Source organism: Dunckerocampus dactyliophorus, chromosome 18 (assembly GCF_027744805.1).
Source record: "Dunckerocampus dactyliophorus isolate RoL2022-P2 chromosome 18, RoL_Ddac_1.1, whole genome shotgun sequence".
Lineage (NCBI taxonomy): Eukaryota > Metazoa > Chordata > Actinopteri > Syngnathiformes > Syngnathidae > Dunckerocampus > Dunckerocampus dactyliophorus.
In genome coordinates this window covers 19,231,791-19,251,048 of record NC_072836.1, presented here as the reverse complement: position 1 = coordinate 19,251,048, position 19,258 = coordinate 19,231,791, and the positions used below count along the sequence as shown (strand labels likewise).

The window sequence follows — 19,258 nt, the reverse complement described above, 5'->3', positions numbered from 1 at the left end:
ATAGCAACAAGTGGACACTTGTTGCTATGCAGGGCGCAGGGCAACTACTGCGACTAGTGGGTGTCAACTCTGAACATGTAACTTTAGCAACTTTTTACAACAACTTGCTGCAAAGCATGCTGGGAAGCCAGAAGCACTCCCAACGACGGACCATAAGTTTGAGACCCCTGCATAAATATTTCAAAACCCAACCCCCACCCGCCATACACACTTGGTACTTTCTATAGTAAAGTAAATAAACACCTCTGGCCACAACATGAGGAAGTAGGATGTCTTTTAAATATTCATGTTGTTGTTTGCTTGCATGATTCGTTGCGCATGTGTGTGTGTGTGTGTGTGTGTGTGTGTGTGTGTGTGTTTGTGTGTGTGTGTGTGTGTGTGCAGTGCCAGCTCAAGGGCACACAGCTGGCACCTCATACCCAACTCGTCACAAATGTCGGAACATTTGGGAGCACACGGTTGTTTGTGTTTGTCTCCCATGTTTAACCTTGTTTGAAGGCACTGTGTTTGTTTGGTTTTTTTTCTTGCTTCCAGTGGTGTACTGTTACTACTCTGCATGCACGGCAGCGCTACTCTCCAGTAATTTCGCAAGAGAAACTGACAACACCGGTGCACACGACGCATGCTGACCTTTGTTTGCAATAATAATAGAGGGGTGTTAACCAGTCTGTAAGGCAACATCCTTGTCTAAACTGTTGGTGAGTGAGGTGGTCCCCTCGTGGCCTGTCATTTGTGCTTGGTAAACCCCACCCTCTTTGTTTCTGACTAAGATCTCTTCCTAAATGCTCATAAAACACAATTGCGATTATCGCCGCATTCTTATTTTCAGTATCCTTTGGTCCAAGTCTGCTGAAGATGACGTCATAGACTTGTGTTTTACGAAGAAAAGAATTGGCCACCTGAGGGAATGTACATGTTCTTGTGTAGCGCAGCCAGTAGAACAAAGTGTACCAGCATGACACATGAGATAAAACACAGAGAAACACTCAAGCAGAGGAACACACTGAACTCTCGTCCCCATGCTCTGTGTCCCATAATGCCATAGCGTAGCCCTCGGGTCACGCTGACCTTTGGGAGGCACATGTGTGCCCACTGCATGTACTGTGTATGCATGGGGTGTAGTTTCTTCTGCTGTCGCAGTACTGTCCCCGTGTGTTCGTTCGTATGCATTCATTGTTGTACAAAGAAATAATCATTCGCAGTCGCATACACGGACTGCTTTGTGACTTTGAGTGGACGATCAGATTTTGCAGCCCCAGCACACAAGTCTTAATGAATCTCTATAATTGTGTGTGTGTGTGTGTGTGTGTGTGTGTGTGTGTGTAACCATCAGGAGGGTTCAATACCAATCCGTCCACTTACAAGTCAGGAGGTGTAATGAATTTCCAGACCGCCAAAGCTGTGATTGATGATTCCTTATACCTTGATGCACCCAACAGGAACAGCTAAGACCTCAGCTGCCTTCTGTAGCGTTACTGCAACTTTTATCGTCCAATCAAGTGAGGACATGCAACAGGCCTGAAAGAAATGCATCCAGATATTGGATGTATGCCGTTTGTCAACACAGTCAACTTGGTGGTGGGACAATAAGTTAACATCACAATGTATCATATCATTATCGCTCACTGAATTGCAAAAACACGGATTTATGTCCCTGATGCGAATACTGCCATATCTATACTACCATTTGTGTTGAGTTCTTATGGATTGTATTTTATGACTGAATCCTTTCTTTGTAACACAAAATTATGTGGACACTGTGTCTTCCGCTTTTTAGAGAGCGATTATTTAATTAATCATTGATTCATTGTTGTATGTTCATAATATTGTGTTGATTCTTACGTGCATTTAGTGCTTGTGTCAATTATCCATCCATCCGTTTTCTATGCCGCTTATCCTCACTAGGGTCACGGGTATGCTGGAGCCTATCCCAGCTGACTTCGGGCAAGAAGCGGGGTACACCCTGGATGCAGATTCGAACCCGATCTTCCTGATCTTCTGACTGTGTGGCCATGCTAACCACTCGGCCACCGTGCGGCCCCTGTGTCAATTATACATCCTTAAAATCATCTTAGAGACCTCAAGAATAATTTGGCTTGATCAAAACGTTCTCACTTTATATTCCGACATCAGAAAGTCAATCTTGGCATCCTCCTTGAAGCATTTTATTTTAGCAAGCTCTTGCCAGCAAGTAAAAACCAATCTGAGATTTACACTTATCGAGCACAGTGCTTGGAGGGGTTAGTACGACTAGAATTTTAGCGTTTCAGCTGCCATCACTTTCCTGTTCCACATCTTTTAAGGAACAGTTTGCATATGACTATCATTCATCTTTTACAGTATGTGTGATGTGATCAACTAATGTACACACGAGAAGAGGGTTTTTTTGGCAATAAATCACACTCCTATTCCAAAAAGAGGCTTATTAATTATCTACTTGGAGCACCAGGTTGGATGTCAAAATGTATTCATTGACCCAAAAGTGATTGGAGACGTGCAATGATGTGCAGCAGCTGTCAGCAGCAGCAACAGGAGAGTGCAAGACATCAAACGTTGTGCAGTCTGTCAGATCGACGCCGCGCTACATCAAATGTTTGGTCCCCATTTAATGAGCGAGCTCAACTGCAAGTCATTAGCTTCATAGGGTTTGCACTTTAGCGTGTTTTCTCCTAGCTGCACTTGACCAATTACCGTGGTCGTACAGATCTACACATTCTGTACTTCCTGCAGAGAATTCTACCTGATTTGCTCAGAGAAATAATTAGACGGCATTATCTCGGCTGTGAAGCTATAAATGTAGTTAAAGTTAAATATTTCACATTTGCTCTGACAAAAAGTCCCAAACAAGGATCTATGCAAAAAAAAAAATCACATTACTTTTGGAAATGTCTCAGCCAATTTAAAAGACTGTAGTTAAAAACTGTAGTTCTGACCTGTTTTAGAACTGGCAGTTCAGTTCAACTCTGGGATGACTGCCAAAAGAAATACTTAGACTTTTTTTTTATTTTGCTGTCAGGCTAGAATAACACATTGTGCTCAAACTGGAACACAACTTGACACAATAGGAAACTGAGACATGCACGTACCAAATTATTTGGACACTGTTTCATCCAATTTTTTAGAGAGAAAAGTTTTTTATTTTTATTTTAAGTAAATAAAAAAAATCATATTTGTATGCTTAATGTGTTTAAATTAGCTTTCTGCAGTTACATACATGCTGTGACTTAGCAAATTTCCTTTTCTTCCCATTTATTTCATCACATATTCATTGTATCGTGATGAGGGCTACAACCAAAGATTATTTTCTTAGTTGACTAACCTGAAGCTTGTTGTATTGTTTAATCGAATACCAAAATAGTTGTTTATTAATTGCATAATCCATTATTGTTGCAGTTCTAATGGAAGGTGATTTCCATCCCACATATTTATTGAATAATCGTTGTTTGGGGTTAGGGCTGCAACTAACGATTATTTTCTTAGTTGATTTAATCTGAAGCTTGTTGTTTTGATTAATTGAATGCCAAAATAGTTGTTGATTAATTGGATTATCGATTAATTGTTGCAGTTCTAATCTAAATTAATTTCCTTCCCATATATCGAATCACATAATTGCATCTGATGTGTGTGAATATCTTGTTTTGCCTAAAACACAACAATAATAGGTCTGCTTTCATGCATGACTAAGGAATTTAAAAATATATACACTTGTGAGAAGCTGAAATCAGAGGATATTTACATTTTTAAATAAAAAACAATTAATCGAATAACAAAATAGTTGTTAATTAATTGGATAATCAATTAATCATCTATTCATTGTTGCAGTTGTACACACGTGTAATAAAGTAGTACAAGTTATGCCTTGCATTCATTTAAAAGGTAAGTATTTATTATTATTATTATTATTAAAGACCTGAAATGTGGTGCCATGTGTCAGGAATTTTCTGAAATGATCAGTTCATGGAGGATATGAAGTTGCAAGGAACTCTTCATATGCAAATCAGCGTCGGCAGCACATTTCCTCCCATTTCTCTGCCGTTTTATCGCCAAACCTCTTTCACAAGCACTTCCTTGCTCTCGTTCTCCATCCTCCTTCATCTCACCCCCAAACCATCACCTCCCCCTCCCACCGCCGCCCCTTATCCCCCTGTGGCGTTGACCATGTGTGAATGGGACAGGATGATGGGAAGGAATTAAGCCACATGCGGCGTGCGCGTGCACAAGCGCACACATCCCCACCTGTACGGCGGCGAGGCTTGCCAAGGGATGCGTGCGCGACCACTGGAGGACTTCCACAAAGGAGGATGAGTCACTCTCTGGCTGACACACGGTGTGCTCGTAGGAGCCGCAGCCTAGTCGATAGAACGCAAACACCCCCCCCCCCCCCACACACACACACACACACAAACACAAACACAAACACGGATACACACACTATAAATAATCCAGATGCTTTCACTTACATGCACGATTGATGGTGTTCATGTATCACTCTAATGAGCTTGGTCGGAGTGTGTAGGCACACTTGATGTCTGCCTTAACACGGGCGGTGTGTGTGTGTGTGTGTGTGTGTTTGGATTCACAGTGACATTGTGCATGTATGAGCGCATGTGTGTGGCGTGTGTGATAAGACTTTTCATTAGTGTTTCCCACAAATAGCCTGAAGGTTACCTGTCCTGCATCATCTGTCATCTCTTTCTCTGCTCTCTTCCTTACTTCTTTTATCTTTTACCTCTCATGTTTGTTCAGGTCTGTGTGTGTGTGTGCTTGCTCACCATGACAGATTATTGATAAACAGAAGAATACTGCTTCAACCCTGTACTTATGGTTCTACCCCAGAGTAAAAAAATGTTTTCTCTTTATACCCTTTATCGGCGATGTCTGATATTCATGAATTTCAGCACTAGCGGGAATGTAATTGGCTGGAGGAATACTGTAGTGAGGCTGAACACAGTTTACCCGTGCAAATCAATGGCTGTGTTTTACATACATTTAATGGCAAGTTAAACAAATGCTATTTCACAAACGCTCCTGTTCTCCCTCCCCAGGAACATTCCGAGGTGTGTGTAAGAAGATCGATCACTTTCCGGAGGATGCTGACTACGAGGCGGATGCTGCTGAATACCTCCTGCGTACGTTTATTAATACACACTCAAAGCACACAGATAACAATGCACCATGGTTGTGGCGCACCGGTCAATCACAGGACACACAAACAACCACTCACACGCACATTCACGTCTATGGATGATTTAGTCTTGCATGTTTTGGGGATGAGGAAGGAAGTCGAACATGTAATGATGATTCAAAGATGTTCACGTAGGGGTGGGTTCACTCCTGTTTCCGGGTTATGCGGAGCCGTTGCTAAGTTGTTGTTGCTTGGTTCAGTGGAGAGTAAGCCATTGATTCCACTCATCCTCCTGTCTCGTTCTGAATAACACGTCCACATTTGGTGACCCCGACGTGATGGGTTAGAGTTAGTGTTAGGGTGTATCTCTAAGAGGGGAGAAGGACAGACAAAAAGTGAGTAAAAACATCTTTTTGTTGTTTTATTTTTTTGGAATATCACAAACAAGACAGAGCCACCTGCGAGTGCTTTTTAGAACAGAGAGGGGCCCACGGCAGCACCCGCTGCTCATTGAGAAGCGAGATATGTGCTTTCATCTCTCCAAAAGTCACTAAGTCACTTCACTAAGACCAGAAAAAGTTGCTAGATCTGTCACTGATCTGTCGAGGAGGACCAAATCGCTCAGATGCAACACTGATCCCTCCTGCTACGTCTTCTTATTCTAAGAAGCGGTGTTACGATGCATACCACCACCTACTGCTTGTAGAGAGTCCCATAATAGTGTGTTTGTATGAGCGAGGGTGAACAGGTTGCACTGCAAAAGTCAGAACAGAGTTGAAGGCAAGGGGAAAAAAATGCCTGCCAGCCTGCCGGCTAGCAATTACTGATTGGACAGCTGCTTGTGGAGGTGGATGAGATGGATAGACCTCTCTTGAATGAATATTGTATTCTCAACTCTTTTCCTGCCAGGTGAAAGATTCAGTTTGGAAGAGATGCATCACTGGAGAGCAAGTGATTTAACCAGCGTGCAGCGTTTTATCAACAAGTACAGTTTGTTAGAGAAATGACAAACTACCCAGTTATTTCCACATACATCCATGAAAGTATTAGGACAGCAAATATAAAGGGAGGAGCTGTTTTTTCTCTCCAATTGTAAACGAAGAGGAAAGATGGATGGAGAAAGATAATAGTAACAGCAACAGGGGGAGGGAAAAAATGGGAAATGGATTCAGCTGGAGCCTCTTTTTCATTGCTCCACTGAACACAGAGCAACATTCCTAGAGGCAGCCAATTAGAACACAAGCCTAGAGCCAGCCAGCCAGCCAATGGGGAGCCAGGACCTAGTGACCGGTATTTCATTCAGCCCAGGGGTGTGGGCCACAGGGGCGGACCCTGTAATGTTTAGCCACTAAACACCATTGGTCACCGTCCTTCCAATAACGCTGGTCATCTTCTAGAAGCCGACTTAGAACAGATTTTTATCATCTTAAATTTTGGTTTTGGACACAATTTGTGGCTCAGTCCAGTATGACGGGCTGTTTGCAGAGAAGCTACAATATGCCATCACGCTGAGTGCACATATGGGGTCCTGACAAATGTTCTCTCCTGCTGCAGCATCACTATTTAGCCCGCATATGTGTCGACAAGACACTCCATCTGTCTTGGTTTTCATCCATGCCTTCTCCCTCTTTGCCACTGCTTTAACATGTTGTGGATTCCAAGTCAACCAACCATGCGGTCCACTGGCTCGCATGTTTGTTACAGTTTTCAGGGCTGAGGGTTTCAGTGACGACTGAAGGAATGTGGCGGTCACTGCTGTTATTATGACTTCTTTTTTTTAACCCCTACAGGTGCAGTGCGCGCCTCCAGTATCTTCCCCATCATGAGTGTGGGTCTGCTGTTCTTGGGAGGACTCTGTGTAGCTGCTAGTGAGTTTTACCGCAGCAGACACAACGTCATCCTCAGCGCAGGAATCTTCTTCGTCTCGGCAGGTCAGTCTGCACGGTGTATGTGTCCCTAAAGTGGCATAAAGTAGGTCTAGCCCAGGGCCACATACTGACAAAAAGGAAAGGACGCAAAGGCCATTTTGATATTTTGCAAACCAGTACATGTTTTGCTGTTGTTTTTTGTTTTCATTTTCCCATTATTTGACCTTTCGTCTTAAATAATCTTTGTAAATTTTCTTTTCATAATATTTTGACTTTTTCCTCAACCTAATTTTCTTTATTTTGTTTTGTTCCTTATATATAGCTTTTTATTTTTTTTATTTTTTTGTTTCAATTCTGCTACTAAAATTACATGACTTTTCTTCATGATAGAATTAGGGGGGAAAAATTGCGTAAAATTGCAACTTTTTTCTCATTATACTACAACTTTTTTCTCATATTTTGACTTTATTCCATTTTTTTAATCTATTTAATTACATTTTCCAACTATTTCAACTTTCTTCTTGTAAATTTTCTTCTCATAATTTGGACTTTATTTGCATATTTTGCCTTTATTCTCATAGTATTATAACTTTTTCCACAATTTAAAAAAAATGTGTTGTTGTCTTTGTTTCTTATAATATTGCAACATAAAAAATGTCTTTTTTTTCTTTAATATTTAAACTTTATGCTATTAAAATTACATTATTTTTTTCTCATAATATTACCATTTTATTCTCGGAAAATAACGACTTTTTCCTCATAATATTTTTTACTTTAGTACAGATTACAAATTATTGCAGATTTTTCCATTGTTGCTGTTTTTTTGTTAAAATAGTTTTCTTGTCAGATTCTATTTTTAGAATGTGCCAATAATGGCTATTTGAATCAGGTGATAAGAATGCGCAGGACTTGTTTAGGAGACAAGGAGGCCTCTAACCCCGAGCAGAGAATGAAAGCAAATCAGTGTGACGTTAATGTGTCTCTTAGCAGAAATACACACAGTACGTATGTTGCATCACTGGAACTACTGTTAGTCTACTATTAGTTATTTGTAAGTGCAAAAACAAACCACATTTTTCCGACAAAAAGAGAACTTTCTTTCCTTTCACCCCTGTGGTTGTCTTGCACACTTACTGAAGTGTGCAAGAATGAGAGCACGACGCTGCTTATGCTGTTTTCACTGTCTGTATCATAGAAGCAGATCATTTCACATGTTCAAGGATACCAATGCTTTATGCTTCATGATGTGTTTCAGCGGCTTGGACCGGACATGCAGCCATTGTTGATTTCTCCACTGAGCATCTTGCGATGTCTAATTTGACTTTCACTTTCCCTTTTACAGACTGCCACCAGACAAGTCCGGGAATAGTCATAATGGAGATGAACTTTGGTAGTTAACTACAAAGAACAAATGTGATGTTGTCCTGTTACTCAGCCAGTTTGATGTATTCATCTGCCTACGTATTTCTACCTAACTAGTTCTTTCTTTTTTTACAAGATTAATAATTCATGGCAGTGACTACATAACCACAAAACAGCGAAACCGAGGACCACCCGTATATTGAATGGTGCAGATTCTCGTCTCCATGACAACACAGCCAAACAATACAGCCCCCATCTTATCTTCACATCCTGAATACGAGGAGCATATCCTCTCTTTTATGTTTCCTTTCATACTCAAATATTGAGTGTGTGTGTGTCACTGTGCCGCCACTTAGCTTAGGTCCAGCGTTTATCATTGAATTTATTTGTGTTGAAGGATCACATTAGGCATTGAAAGCTCACAGAGGAGAAGGTCTGTGGAGTCACACATCATCCGCCGCTGGCTGTAGACACATAGGATATCTCATAAACACACGCGCGCACATCTGCTCTTGCCCCCGACACACACAGAGGGCTGTAATTGCTGTTCAGTGGGATGTGGAGGGCCCCACTGGGGTTTCGTAGTAAATTCTTGAGGCCAAATTGGTAATTATTTACCACAAAAGTGTGAGGCTGATTGTGGTTAATTACAGACGGCTAATTGTCCCCATTCTGTACGTTCCACCACACTGCATGAGCACTGTATTCTGGACTAATGATATGGAATAGGAGAGACCAGCTGTGTGTAGACGTGTGTGTGTGTTTGTGTGTTGACTAGGTTCCAGTGCTTCCACTCGAAATGTCTGTAGAGTGGCTATCCATCACACCTCGAGGTTTACTTTTGTCCAAAGTGTGGCTCGGAGACTAGTTTTGTCTGACAGCTTATTTTTTTGGCCCTTTGTATCGGCCCTTGACATATTTTAATAATAAAATGAATTTGTTATGAATGAGATACTGTATAGTATTATATATTACACCATTTTGCTCTGTCACCTATAACACAAAGCTAAGATTTGCTCAGATAGCTTAGCATATATTGACTTTATTATCAGAAAATGCAAAGTGGGGCCCTCATCTCTTTCTGGGATAGGTTTGGACACCCCTGACCTATAGTATGTGTTCCCTATGTTTACCTGTAAAATGAAGATAATCACTCACTGATTTTGCATGTGATTCATTTGAAGTATCCAACTGTTTATTTCATTCCGTCTTTCCCTGCAGGTCTCAGTAACATCATTGGAATTATCGTCTATATTTCGGCCAATTCAGGCGACCCGGGCCAAAGTGACAGCAAGAAGTCCTACTCCTACGGCTGGTCCTTCTACTTTGGCGCCCTGTCCTTCATAATGGCAGAAATGGTGGGAGTGCTGGCGGTGCACATGTTCATAGAGAAGCACCGCAAGCAGCGGGCCAAGTCCCGCACGGAGCTCATCAAGAAGTCTGCCTTCAGTCGTATCCCCTCCTACCGTTACCGCTTCCGGCGCCGCTCCAGTGTTCGTTCGTCGGAGGTCCCCAGCCGCGACGCCTCACCGCTGGGGAAGGTTGGCTACACAGGACCCGGCGCCTCAGAGATGCCCATGTACACGCTGAACCCCCGCGAGGCGGGCAACGCCGCCACCAAATCCGGCCTTGGCGGGCTTCTCAACTCTGAGAGGGAGTTCCTCCAGAGCAGCACGCTCACTAAAGACTACAGCAAGGACCCAAACCGCAGGACCACGCCCGTCTGAGAGGTGCCGCCTGCAGATATCACCTAATCAGAGTAGCAAAGAGAAGTAGTGCAAGCTAAAGTAGGGGACACAGGGTTAAGAGGAAGTGTGGGGTATAAATTGGGGGGGGGGGGTCAGAAATACCTTGACTGTGAACTGTGAACTTTTAGCCTTTTGAACTGTGAATCCTGAGCCCGGTGAGCATTTCAATGTGTGTAGCACGAGCCGTTTGGATGGAGAACTTGTTCCCATCTCCACCTAACCTCATGTTTCTCTCGTCGGCACATTCAGTACTTCTAATTGGGATCAGCTTATTTTCTTAAATTGGCCTTTTGCTTTTTTGAATAGGACTGACCCAAAGTGACATCTTTGGTGGTTTGCTCTTCAGGGCAGACTGTCCTAAATGATTAATGGACGGTGAACTGAAGGAAGCGGGGTGAGGAGGGCGGGGGGGACCTTTTGGACCTCTGCTCTGTCCTTCTTGGGTAGCAGCAAGGTTGGAAGCTGGCAGGGATGCTGTTCATTTTCAGTTCAGTTGATGTGAAAGTTCAGCTTGTCCACTCATGGCAGCACGTGTGTGGCACTTCTGTGTGTATATATTGTATGCTCCTTTTTCATTACTTTCATCATGGACCGCCTTTTGTCACGGCACACTGAACTGAAAGTGAAGTGACATCATCCCCGGTGTCAGACTTCCTCGTGTAGCTGATCTCTGGTCAGTCTTTGCGGTTGCTGGAGGTGCCATCTCTTCTAGATGGTCATTTTTTAGATCATTGGTGCTTCCTTACTTACTCTTCTTTTCTCTATTTATTTTTTCACCTAAAGAAATATTTGTTTGTCTGCCTTCACGTTGTGCTCCCCTCACTTCCGCCCTCCGCACGCCACTTTCCACTCTCTCTTTTGTCTTCCATCTGTGTCATCTCGCTGCGTTTGGCTTGAGGAACGTGCGGGGAGGAGACCGCTTAGCTGTGAATGTGGTTCTCGGAGGAGCCATAACGACACTAAAACCCAAACGGAAACGCTTGCCCGCAACCTCCCGTGGAATATTGTTGCGATTCGTTTAAAACTGTGCGTCTTAAGTCTCTCTTGTACGAATTGGTATGTGGCACGCGATGTAAAGCAGACTAGAGGAGAATCCCATGCATTATTCAGAGGTTTGCTCTCCATCTATTGAACTGTCACTCATGGTTCCCCTCCCTCCTTATCGAGCATACATGTGCATAGAATGTACGCACGTTTCTATCTGTGAGCTCGTCGCAGGTGTGTTCAAACACAGAACGCATCACCCCAGTACATCTCCGTGCGTCACATACATGTAAAGATACTGCTGGTTGCAGTCACAGCATAATAGAAAGTCACCGACACGTCTGCATTAACATTCGAGTGCCGGCTAAGCCTTTCAATTTAACTGGATCACAGATTGCCAAGCACGATTTGACGTGATTTATTGCAGAAAAATGCTCGCACAGACCCCGTACAGTGGGGAGTCTCCCAGCAATGCAGTAATCCCTCACCACTTTGCACTTGGGTTATGCACAGCCTGATATTAGTAAAAACAAAAAGTAAACATGCCTAAATTAATAAACATTTTCATGCATAAAAATGGCTAAATGAAGTAAAATGCAAATCTAAGGCATTCAGAAGATGCATTCAAACACGTGATAATATGTAGTATTCTACACTGGTCACTAGGTGTCAGTAATGTTTGGTGAGACACACAAGCACCAGACTTGATCACCGGAACAAGGTTATTTCACAACAGGCACAACAATACCTAATAAAAATCCCTACTAAAAACACAGGTCACTGTTGCGGCCGTCACCCACACCAAGCTACAACTGGCCTCTGAACCCCCGACGTCACACCCTGCACCCCAGCACAGGAAATCATTTGCAGCAACACACATCATTTATGTCTTACATGACTTATTTTCTATTATCATGTATACTATATTGTGTAATATGAGTGTAAAGGTGACTAGGGGGTGTTATTTCATGTCTCGAGGGCTCTAATAATGTTTAAAAAAAAAACATATTTTAAAGGCCATAAATAGCATGGCCTTTTAGCAGTCCAAAAAAGGCATATTTCAGCAAATGTTCCATATTTTTTGCCTAAATGAAGCATTTTCAGGCATAAAAATGGCCAAATGAACTAAAATAGAAATATCAGACATTCAGAAGAAGAATTCAAAGACGTTGTGATGATATGTAGTATTCTGCACTTGTCACTACGTGTCGGTGTTTCATTGATGAGACAATAGCCACCACAGGAAGTACTGTACAGAACAGGAAGTTTTAAAACACACACACACACACACAAGGTACTCTCCCAATGCCGACATGTGTAGGTCTCTATCGTGTCTTATTTATGTCTTATTTTCTGTTCTGTCTACTATATTGGGTAATATGAGTGTTAAAGTGACCATAGGGGTGTTATTTCATGTCTAGAGGTCTCTAATAATGTTAAAAATCATATCTAGAAGGCCATAAACAGGTTTTCTATTCTCTAACTCCGAAAATATTCCATTTATAAATAAGGAATCCTTATTTGCGGAAATTCACTTATCACAAATTAACTACGATAAACGAGGGATTACTGTACATCTGAAGACTGAAAGTCAAATGAGGGACAGCAATAGTTGAACATTTCAGGATAAAAGAGCAAAATAAGGCCTAACTTACCCTATGATATGTAAACATTCACCAAAGTAATTGGAAATAAAAGGATTCAAAATTCAGTATTCAAATCACCGGGCAGCACCTGAACACATCACACGAGAGACAACAACAGAGCCATGAAAGTAAAGAGGGAACATGTAAGCGGAGAAGACGAGTATCTTCCGTCTGTACTTTACACAATAAGAGACATTATTATGATTATTATTACGGCGCTGCTGCTCGAGCTTCAAGGGACCAGCTCACTTCAATGCGGACTCACACCGGCTGTCCTTCACATTGTAAATATTAATTTTACAACATCAGCAGTTGTCATGGGCTGTGAAAGGGAAAATGTGCTTTTCTCTCAAGCAAGGGCTTTTAATTTTTAAAGAAGCGGAGCACACAAGGGCTTTCTATGCTCAGCGTTGCACCAACATTGTTCAAAGGGTGTTAAGTGGATGGGAGGGATGCGTGAACGCGGGAAGACAAGGCAAAGTACATTTGCACAGGAACAAGCGTTTTTAAAGCAGCTTGAATAGCTAACGAGCAGCATCGCGTCTGAGGAGAGCGGCGCGCACGCTCACTCGGCCACGTTTAGCCACAGCTGAGCCTTGAGGAGATCTTTTTCTCGGACTTTAAATAGTTTAGATGACTTTTCCAAGTAGTTAGAGTCAAAGGATAAAGTCGTACACGCGTGTAAGATGGCGACGTACGCGATCAAAAAGTTGTTTATCATGCTCGGTGCCAAATATTACTGAAAATATTCCTCCAGGCTGCTTTGAGTTGTCATTTTTGTGGTGGTAGCAATGTAGCTGGTAATCAGGGCCCCCCTTTACGTCCGCACGGGGGTCCGTCAGGGGTCAGTCATGAGCCGTGTCAACATTGACGTCTCAAATCATGCACATCTGCTTCCGGCGCTTCCTTTGCTCCGTGTGAATCAGCACTCTCAACGCCACACATCTCCCTCATGCCATCACACAGCTTTGACTGGATATAAAGAAATAACTGTGTTATTAGTAATGCTATATATTCTATTCTAAAGGTGCCACTATGCGGAGGATGACCTCTGTCGCATATTTATTCATCTATAGACAGTTGGGACGGGGCGGGGGCCAGACTTTGGGAGCCGAGGGTGGTTGTCTGTGTATATTAATCTAGTTTCCTTTTCAACTTTAATGTGGATTGTTGGGGTTGTTGTTTGACTCACATGTGCAGCCTCTCTGATAGGAAGGAGACTATTAATCCAGTTAGCGGGACGGTCGACATGCTACAAACACAATACAGTAATCCCTCGTCACTTTGCACTTTTTTTGCCGAAACTGAGCTTTTTCAAGCATAAAAAAAGCTAAATGAACTAAAATACCAATATAAGGGATTCAGAAGACACATTCATGAGTATGTAGTATTCTACACTGGCCACTAGGGGTCAGTAATGTTACATTGATGGAACAATAGCCACCACAGGAAGTGTGTGAGTCTACATTATGTCTTATTTTCTGTTATTATAGCTACTATTTTTGGTAATACGAGTGTTAAGGGTACTATAGGGGTGTTATTTCATGTCTAGAGGGCTCTGATCATGTAAAAAAAAAACATATTTAGAAGGTCGTAAACAGTTTTTCTCTGCTCTCACTACGAAAATATTCCATTTATGAATAAGGAATCCTACTTTGCAGAAATTCACTTATCACAATCGGGTCTGGAACCGATTAACTGCGATAAACGAGGGATTACTGTACACACATGAACATGCAAACAGAAAAAGGTTATTATACTTTCGAGGACTTCTTGATCGTTGATCTGGCAATCATAAAAGCTTCATGAAGGTAAAGCGTAATTCCAATACAACCTTAAGACAAGCGATGATACTAGTATTTTTCACACAGATACGCCTCAAAATGACCAAAAACATTGTATTTCCTCATGTAGGGGGCTGGTGGGCATCGATTTACTCAACGGCAGAGGGTACCGGGCATCTATTAGAGGTTAGCTGTCATGCATCTAATAAAAAAAATGTCAAAAAAATGACATTCTTTGATTTCGGAAAAACATTTGCAAAAAAAATTAATTGACTGTTGTAATGTTGTAGATTGGATTCAGCTCCAAAACCCTCCCTCGTCTCTCTTCAATATGCCTTACACACTTATTACACACTTTGTAAGCGATACTCACCCCTAATTCATGGTAATGGAAGATGATCGATGAACAGATGAAATTGGAGTCACGGTGTTGATATTATATATAAGTTGTGTCTATGGTGCTTTCAAGGGCCGCTGAACATAGCGCGAAATCTCAACGCTTGATGAAAAAACATTATTAGTGAATTATAAGGACATACACATTTAAAACGGTGGGCTTTTTTTAACAGTGGGACATGTGTGCTGTACATTTTATCTGTATTGTCACGTATTTATACAATTCTATCGACTTTGGGTGAATGAGATGTGTTGTCCGCAAAACAAATGCCCTATTTTTTGAGGATTTTTTTTTTTTTTACCAAAAATCTGCCAATTTGCGTGGATGTTGAATTGTGAGTATTCAAGGAACCACTGTATTGTTATAAAATTATTATGTTTTTTTACCACTTTTCACAACAATTAAACAACGGTTACAAAATAATACGGATCATAACAAATATAATAAATAATATTATTACAATATAATATATTATTCAATAAGTTATTATAGCTTTTGTCCTACATGGAATAAATGTGTTATTGATTTTAAATAATTTTGTTTATTTTTTTTCTTGTTTTTTTTAATGCAGTCCCTATTTTTCTTGTGTCTACGTTTAGAAGGTTTTTTTTGTCTGCGGAACGCTCTGCCTCTTTAAGATCTACAGCTGACATCAGCTTTACAGATGCCACCTGTGGGGAAAAGTGACGACGTCCGTTTGAAGTCATGTGCCGTTCCGTCCGTGGACGATGCACCCGCCGGTTAATGGGGGCTAGGCGTCAATTCGAGCGGAGGCCACTATTTGAGGAAATACAGTCATGAAATGTGTCAAAATGTTTACATTTCGCCCAAAATGTTGTAGCATGTGGTTTTATTCTGTTGTCCTCGTGAGTATACAAAGCTATTACACAACAGTACACACACTGCCTACACGGGCAGTGTTGGAAGAAAAAAAACGATGTATTTATACGATTATTAAAGTACGCACATTGAGCCGGTTCATTCAACTTGCTATTACACACACTCGAAGAAGTGTAAGGCGGACTTGTGGGTCAAGTTATGTGCCTGCATGTTTGTGTGTGTGTTCATATCCACTTGTGTGTGTGTGTGTGTGTGCAGCTCGCCTCTCCTCACCTGTACACAGAGTGCCTGCCTTGTCCTGCCTTCAGACAGCTCCCAGATCAGCCGAGGGGCTTTTTCCAGTGTGACGTCCTCTGTGTGCCCCCGTGACCTTAAATGGTTGGACTTGGGGGTCAGTTTTACACAGCTAACGCAACAGGTTCTTTTCTTGTATTTCCTACTAACAACACTGACAGGCTCGTTTGAGAACTGGTGTGATTTGTGTTGGAATGTCTGACTGATGATGTGTTTGTCTTTTACGTTTTACTGCTCACATGTACGCTGTCATTGATTTGGGACTGGCAGAGGGGGGGCGCTATCAGGGTGGAGAATAATTTGTGGGTACCCTAATGACCGCCGGTCTTGAATCAACACACACACACACACACACACACACACACTCTCTTGTAGACTGTTGTTGCTCATTTCTTTACAATCTTGCCCAGGAGTGAGTGTGTGTTTATGTGTGTGCATGCATGTGTGTGCGTGTATGTGTGGCTCATGATGCAGTGTGGCCCTCAGCTGGTTGGACCCCCGTCCAAGACTTTGAAGCCCTGAATGCTCCTGATGATCTGGAGGTTTCCTGTCTCGTCACAGCTTAGAATCATTACGGTCGTATACAAGCCTTTTTTTAACAACTTGTACAGTCAGCCCTTGGTTTTTGTGCGCCCCAGTTTTTGTACGATTCATTTTTGGCCAAATTTTTTGCTAGAATTTTGCCCATGTTGTCATATCATTCAGATTTTGTTGGAAAAGTTCACCAAAATTTTGCTTTGGTTTTTGTACACCCCAGTTTTTTGTATGATTTCGTTTTTGACATTTTTTTGCCAAAATTTTGCCTCCGTTTGCATCCAGCCCAGTTTTTTGTTGAAAATGTTTTCGTCCACAGTTTATGCCAAAATTCTGCCTCAATTTTTGTACTCCTCAGTTTTGTTTTGTTTTTTTAATTTTGCCTCTTTTTTTGTATGATTTGGTTTTCGTCTGAATTTTTTGTCAGTTTTTGTATGCCCCAGTTTTCATATGATTCAGATTTCATTGAAAATGTTCACCAAAATTTTGCCTTGGGTTTTGTACACCCCAGTTTTTGTATGATTCGCTTTTGCCCAAAACTATCACCCAAATTTTTGCCAAAATTTTACCCCAGGTTTTGTACACCCCAGTTTTCATATGATTCGGTTTTAGTTAAAAATGTTCAGCAAAATTTTGCCTCGGTTTTTGTACACCCCAGGTTTTGTATGATTCTGTTTCATACAAACTAATCTGTACTGTATTGTTCCACAAAAGTGACACCCTAACCCACACCCCAAACCCCAAACCCCTAGCCCCTAGCCCTAACCCGCCATGGGGCCAAAGAAAGTTGTGAATGCCAGCAATTTGATAAAGAATGTGCAAAAACATGCTATGAATTTGATCTTGCCGGGATGTACGCAAAGTCTGCGACAACAGTAAGTTCCATCCGTTCATCATTTATATTTGTTTTCAACTGTAATTATTCTCTATATAATGTATTTTTGATAATATTTTTGGATGTCTGCAACGGATTAATTGGATTTTCATTATTTCTTATGGGAAAAATTGGCCCAGTTTTCATATCATTCGTTTTTTGTTGAAAATGTGTCCGCGTTTTTTGTGCGCTCACTCAGTTTTCATGCAAAATTGCACGTAACAAACTAGTCCGTGCTGTATCGTTCCGTGCCCAAACAAAGCACCCTCTGCATTGCAAAGCGATGCAACGCTAACCCAACAAGTTCCATCCATCCGTCATTTGTATTTATTTCCGTTTTCTGCATATAAAACTGGAATTATTCCCTATAAAATGTATTTTTTTAATCATATTTGGGGTTTTTTGGATTTGCATTATTTCCGATGGGAAAAAAACTACCTCGGTTTTTGTACGTTTCTGTTTTCGTCACACCTTTTGGAAGAAATCCATCCTGAAAACCGAGGTATCACCATACTTCCTATTTTGATTAAACGTCCCTTGCTAATATTGGAATATGCAGAGAGATTTATGATGAAGCCATTCATTGTCTCAACCAGTGGTTCTCAACCTCATGTCATGACCCGATGTCCGTGAATGCACCTCGTGTTCTTGCTCGTGCCATTTGCTTGCCACAAGGTGCGTGTCATGATTATGGGCAACTTTGTCGAGCTTGAGCGGGACGAGAAGGACATCGAGCGGGGGCTTAACGTGCCGTCCGTCCGACACACAGCTGCAGATATCTGCTGGAGAGGAGCGCGCCACAAAGGGAGTGACAGCATCTCATCAGTCCCTTTTTAAATATCAGGAAGTTGTGAAGTTGGAGTTGAAAAATGTCCGCATTTTGGGTCGCGATGATGGATCCCGCACAAGCCACACCAGTTGAGAACCACTGGTCTAAAATACCTTTGGTGCTTTTTCTTGCATCCTACATGTATTATTTTCACAGAGAGCAGTTGTGTTTCGTTTGTAAACCGTTTTTTTTCCCTCAAGCCCTGTGCTCACTTGTTTACATGCAGACCAATTCCGTGGCGCTATACACTCGACCGACCGTGGATGAAAGACTCCAAGTAACAGGGGGCGCTACCGAGCCTGGATGCATCAGGTGCGTTACAAGTGACAAACAAGTACCAAACTTTGATGGTTCCTCTGTCGAGACCAAGGTGTTTGGGTGAAACTATCGCAATCAGATGCTTTCAGGCAAATTGAAACAATTCCTTCAGACTGTTATGTAACAAAAGCCATCCCCTCTCAAGGCGATATTGACTACACTGTAATCCAGATGCAACGCAAACAATACAAAACTCCCGATCAGAGTGTTTCTTTACATGTATTATTATATTTATATACTCGTCCTTCATATCCAGACTAACTTGTCGTTGTTTAAGCGAGGTTGTATGCGTTGTAGTTTTGTGATGAGCTAAAACTTAGAAGAGAAAGTACAATCAACCGTTTTTCAGCGCTTCAAAATTATGGAGGAGGGGGCGGAAACACATCAATAGGTGCGCAGATGGAGCTTGAAGTCAAGCTGGTGCAATTTTGTTCTGTGATGAGTTGGCTTTGACCCTGCTTTATACCTCCGAGCCCGATCATGAGCTACACACACGTGTGCATGCATGCCCCCCCAACACACACACACACACACGTGTTGTTTAAATCACAGGCAAGCAGACTGTATTCCCTTCACAGCTTGAATACGCAGACGAGCCTGTTCTCAACAGAAATTAGTAGGACTTTGTGCAAAACTGTAGTTAGTGTAAAAATGA

At 41.9% G+C, this 19,258-nt stretch overlaps 1 protein-coding gene across 1 annotated transcript in view; it reads left to right on the top strand.

Annotated features, from left to right (window-relative positions):
- Positions 1–17,847, top strand: part of cacng3b (calcium channel, voltage-dependent, gamma subunit 3b) — a 29,587-nt gene extending 11,740 nt beyond the window's left edge. The window contains exons 2-5 of the mRNA XM_054760453.1: positions 5,046–5,129; positions 6,916–7,056; positions 9,577–10,085; positions 16,013–17,847. Coding sequence (XP_054616428.1) covers positions 5,046–5,129; positions 6,916–7,056; positions 9,577–10,082 — 731 coding nt within the window. The 3' untranslated portion in view covers positions 10,083–10,085; positions 16,013–17,847. The remainder of the gene's footprint in view (positions 1–5,045; positions 5,130–6,915; positions 7,057–9,576; positions 10,086–16,012) is intronic.
- Positions 17,848–19,258: the final 1,411 nt, after the last annotated feature.